At 37.0% G+C, this 5,397-nt stretch overlaps 1 protein-coding gene across 1 annotated transcript; it reads left to right on the top strand.

The window, feature by feature from the left end:
* The first annotated feature begins 1,206 nt into the window (after window positions 1-1,206).
* On the top strand, window positions 1,207-2,916 carry LOC139889379 (uncharacterized). The gene is made up of 2 exons (XM_071872337.1): window positions 1,207-2,446; window positions 2,540-2,916. The coding sequence occupies exons 1-2, from the start codon at window positions 1,207-1,209 to the stop codon at window positions 2,914-2,916; spliced, it is 1,617 nt and encodes a 538-aa protein (XP_071728438.1).
* The last annotated feature ends 2,481 nt before the right edge of the window (window positions 2,917-5,397 follow it).

The following is a 5,397-nucleotide window of genomic DNA, read 5'->3' on the forward strand; positions in this document are numbered from 1 at the left end:
ACATTAATTAATATGAAAGTTAAAATAGTTATCTTATCATGGTCACGAGGAAAATGTTGTAAAACAATAATTTGAAATCAAACAGGAATCTCCACTAATTTTTGTCTAGTTTTTGTTAATTGACACTTTTGTTCTTACATGTAATTTATTTTACCATTTAGTCTGAATACCGTTAAAAGAATGATTTCTCAAATCAACGTGGACCTCACAACAGAGACCCCTAATCATATCACTATGTATCTGATAACTCAATCATTTGATATTATGTTTTAATTTCATCGATAATTATATTAAACATATATTGAAACAAATACGTTCATGTAAAGTATTATACATCTAATACTTTGTTATCGTTTACAATTAATATAACGATATCTTATATATATCTATACACATAAATGTTCGTGAATCGTCGAGCATAGTCAAAGGGTAATTGAATATATGAATACAGTTCGAAGTTTTTGAGATTTCAACATTACAGACTTTGCTTATCGTGTCGGAATAATATAAAGATTAAAGTTTAAATTTTGGTCAAAATTTCTGGGTTGTCACACCAACAAGAGGGAACCCTTATCATGAGCATAATGTGCCTTCGACCATTAATGGCAGGGATGGATTAATGGGTCAATCACAACGGGACACGATTTATACTTTGTTTGCTAGACTCTTTAGGCATGAGAGATGTATTGAGCGACTTCAAGGGACGGTTGATTATTTGTACATCCAGGAGAATCAGGATGGTAACTACTCCTGTTTTAACGAGATCGAGGGTGTTCAGTGTACACAGCAGGAGGAGATTGAGTTGTTGAAGCATCGTGTGGATGATTTATCGGCAAGGAATCGTGACCTTGAGGAGCAAGTGACTTGTTTGAACATTCGTTTGAATGAAGTGATTTTGGTGGTTAACACCATTGCACCACCTTAGATCTATCGTTTGTGATTAGGAGTGTTGATTTTCTAGCTTACACTCTTAGATGTTCTTATTTCGGATATTATAGGTTATGTAATTAATGTATTAGTTGTTTGTTTATATGAAAGGAACTAACGGGTAGGTTAGATACCCAAATTTTGTAATATTGAAAAGCTGTTCTTAATCGATGACTTTTATATTATGATTGCTTAAGTTCATTTTTCATATTACAAACAGTTATATATATGTTACTTATAATATCTCAAATATTTGAATTATCTTTCTTTGTTAGAAAAATGCCTCTGAAGAAAAATCCAAACACGGGAATGGGTGCTGCTCAGATTGAGGAGATGGTAGCTCAAAGAGTAGCTGAAGTGGTTGCTAACGCTGAAGCAGGATGTGCAGCAAATACCATGAATGAAAGGATACCCGAAGTGGCAAACGTTCAGCAACGATGCAATTACAAGGCATTTATGGGTTGCAAGCCCCAGAGTTTTTCAGGAACGGAAGGACCCGTAGGGTTAATGAGATGGCTTGAAAAAATAGAATCGGTATTCAAAATTAGTGAGTGCGCAGACAATGATCGAGTGAAGTTCGCATCATGTACTCTTTTGGATAGAGCCTTAACCTGGTGGAATTCTTTTGCCAAGTCTGTGGGTATTGATATTGCATATAATACGCCATGGGAAGAATTCAAGAAGCAAACGATCGATGAGTATTGCCCAAGGAATGAGATTCAAAGGCTAGAAACCGAGTTGTGGAACTTAAAGTTGGAAGGAACTGATATCTCAGGATATACTAATCGATTCCTCGAGTTAGCTTTAATGTTCCCAACCATGGTTACTCCCGAATATAAGAGAGTTGAGAGATATATTTGGGGTTTATCAGAAAACATTCAAGGAAATGTTTTGTCATCAAAACCAGAAATGATCCAAAGTGCTATTCGTATAGCGCATGATTTGATGGCGCAAATAGTGCGACGTCAACCAATCAATGCTAAGACGGATGTGAAGGTTACGATTGAGAAGCGTAAGTGGGATGGAAACCAAGAAGATAATTTCAAGAAGCAAGGAACTACCAAGGTTGAGAGTTCGAATAGCAAGTATGCAGGAAAGAAACCCTACTGCAGCAGATGCACGAAACATTATTTTAGTGTTTGTACTATAGTTTGTGATCGATGCAAGAAGCAAGGACATCTTTCAAAGAATTGTAGAGTTCACTTATCAGGGAATGATAAAGGCGATAAAAACAATCAGAATGTTTGTTTTGGATGTGGTCAAGCAGGGCATTTCAAGAAAGAATGTCTTAAGGCGAAGAAGGGTGAAACGGCTAAGGGCCGAGCTTTTCAGATCACAACGAAAGAAGCTCGTGAGGACCCAGAATTAATCACGGGTACATTCCTCCTCGATAATCATTTAGCATCTATTTTATTCGATACCGGTGCAAATATAAGTTTTATAGCTAAAGATTTTAGTGTTGCGATAAATAGGCCTTTAACTGCCTTAAACACTAGATATGCTGTAGAATTGGCAAATGGTAAGTTGATAAAAGTAGATAAGATTATGCGAGGTTGTGTCTTAAATTTGTGAAACAATCTGCTTGAGGTTGATTTAATGCCCATTGAGTTAGGAAGTTTCGATGTTGTTATTGGTATGGATTGGTTGTCTAAGAATCGGGTGGACACTAATTGTGGGGAAAAGTCTATTCGTATACCTTTTGATAATGGTGAGGAATTAGTAATCCAAGGAGATAAGAGCAAGGTGAACCTTAATATTATTTCTTGTATGAGAGCTCGAAGATATCTAAATAAAGGATATCCTTCAATTCTCGCGTACGTGAAAGAACTCAAAACCAAAGAGATTGGATTGGAGAATGTTCTAGTTATCCGAGAGTTTCCACAAGTATTCCTAGAAGATTTGTCAGGTCTACCTCCGCATAGACAAGTTGAATTCCAGATTGATTTAATTCTCGGAGCCGCACTGGTTGCCAAATCACTTATCGGTTAGCTCCTTCAGAACTACAAGAACTATCAAATCAACTCCAAGAATTATTAGATAAAGGATTCATTCGACCTGGTGTTTCCCCGTGGGGTGCTCCAATCTTGTTTGTCAAGAAAAAGGACGGATCTTTCAGAATGTGCATTCACTATCGAGAGCTGAATAAGCTTACAGTCAAGAATCGTTACCCGTTATCAAGGATAGACGATCTATTCAACCAATTGCAAGGGTCAAGTGTATATTCCAAGATCGACCTCAGATCAGGGTACCATCAATTGAGAGTCAAAGAGAATGATTTGCCTAAGACAGCGTTCAGAACACGCTATGGCCATTATGAATTTTTAGTAATGCCGTTTGGTTTAACCAACGCCCTGCAGTATTTATGAATCTGATGAATAGAGTATGCAAGCCGTATCTAGATAAATTCATCATAGTATTTATCGATGATATTTTGATCTACTCCAAGAATATGGAAGAGCACGAGCAACATTTGAGATTAGTTTTGCAACTTTTGGAAAAAGAGCAGTTATATGCTAAATTTTCAAAGTGTGGTTTTTGGCTCGATTCGGTCCAATTTTTGGGTCATGTGGTTAATAGAGAAGGTATCCTTGTTGATCCTACCAAGATTGAGGCTATTAAGAATTCGGAAGTGCCTAAGAACCCGTCTCAAATTCGTCAATTTCTAGGACTTGCTGGATATTATAGGAGATTTATTCAGAATTTCTCCAAGATAGCAAGACCATTAACTTTGTTAACGCACAAAGATAAGAAATTTGAATGGTCCTCAGCACAGGAATCTGCTTTTCAAATGTTGAAACATATGTTGACAACTGCACCTATACTATCACTACCGGATGGAAATGAAGATTTTCTGGTTTATTGTGATGCGTCTCGACTAGGGTTAGGATGTTTCTTAATGCAACGACAGAAGGTCATTGCGTATGCATCTCATCAACTGAAGAACCATGAGCAAAATTATACAACTCGTGATTTGGAGTTAGGTGCCGTTGTGTTTGCGTTGAAAATATGGAGACATTATTTATATGGGACCAAGTGTACCATATATACGGATCATAAAAGTCTTCAGCATATTTTCAATCAGAAATAGTTAAACATGCGACAAAGATTTTGGGTAGAGCTTATAAATGATTACGATTGTGATATTCGATATCATCCAGGGAAAGCAAACATTGTAGCTGATGCATTGAGTCGCAAAGAAAGGGTTAAACCTCTGAGAGATAGGTCATTGAATATGACTATTCAGACAAACCTTATGTCTCGTATTCAAGATGCGCAATTGGAAGCTATGAAGGAAGAGAATGTGAAGAATGAAGGAATTAGTGAGAAAGATAAGAACTTTGAAGCTAAGAGTGACGGAACTCGATATTTTGCAAACAGAATTTGGATTCCAAAGTTTGGTGGATTGAGAGAGCTTGTGATGGATGAAGCACACAAGACGAGATATTCAATTCATCCAGGGTCTGAGAATTTGTATCATGACCTAAAGGATTTTTATTGGTGGCCGAACCTGAAGGCTGAGATAGCAACTTATGTTGGGAAGTGCTTGACATGTTCAAAGGTCAAGGCCGAAAATCAGAAACCATCAGGGTTATTGCAGTAACCTGAGATTCCCGAATGGAAATGGGAAGGAATTACAATGGATTTCATTACAAAATTATCGAAGACTGCGAAGGGTTATGACACTAATTGGGTAATAGTGGATCGACTTACGAAATCTGCACATTTCTTACCCATGAAAGAAACAGACAAAATGGAAAGTTGGCAAGTTTGTATATTAAGGAGATTGTCTCTAGACATGGAGTCCCAGTTTCTATTATCTCTGACCGAGATAGTAGATTTATAACAAGATTTTGGCAATATTTGCAAAAAGCCCTAGGTACTCGTTTAAACATGAGTACGGCTTATCATCCCCAAACCGATGGGCAGAGTGAGAGAACTATTCTGACATTTGAATACATGCTCTGAGCATGTGTAATTAATTTTGGAAATGGATGCGATCAGTATTTACCTTTAGCCAAATTTTCGTATAACAACGGTTATCATTCTAGTATTAAGGCTACACCATTTGAAGCTTTGTATGGAAGGAAGTGTAGATCACCATTGTGTTAGAGTGAGATTAGTGATTCACAATTGACAGGACCAGAGATTATCCAAGATATAACCAAGAAGATCTTTCAGATTCAAGAAAGATTAAAGACGGCGAGAAGTAGGCAGAAGAGTTATGGCGATGTTCGTAGAAAATCTTTAGAATTTCAAGTAGGTGACAGAGTTATGCTAAAAGTTTCTCCATGAAAAGGGATAATAAGGATTGGAAAGCGAGGAAAGCTGAGCCCGAGATATGTAGGATCTTTTGAGGTTATTGAAAGGATTGGTCCAGTTGCATATAGATTGAAACTACCACAAGAGCTTAGTGGTATTCATAATGCTTTCCATGTTTCGAACTTGAAAAAGTGTTTGTCGGATGAAAAT

The sequence above is a fragment of the Rutidosis leptorrhynchoides genome, chromosome 2 (genome assembly GCF_046630445.1).
Source record: "Rutidosis leptorrhynchoides isolate AG116_Rl617_1_P2 chromosome 2, CSIRO_AGI_Rlap_v1, whole genome shotgun sequence".
Lineage (NCBI taxonomy): Eukaryota > Viridiplantae > Streptophyta > Magnoliopsida > Asterales > Asteraceae > Rutidosis > Rutidosis leptorrhynchoides.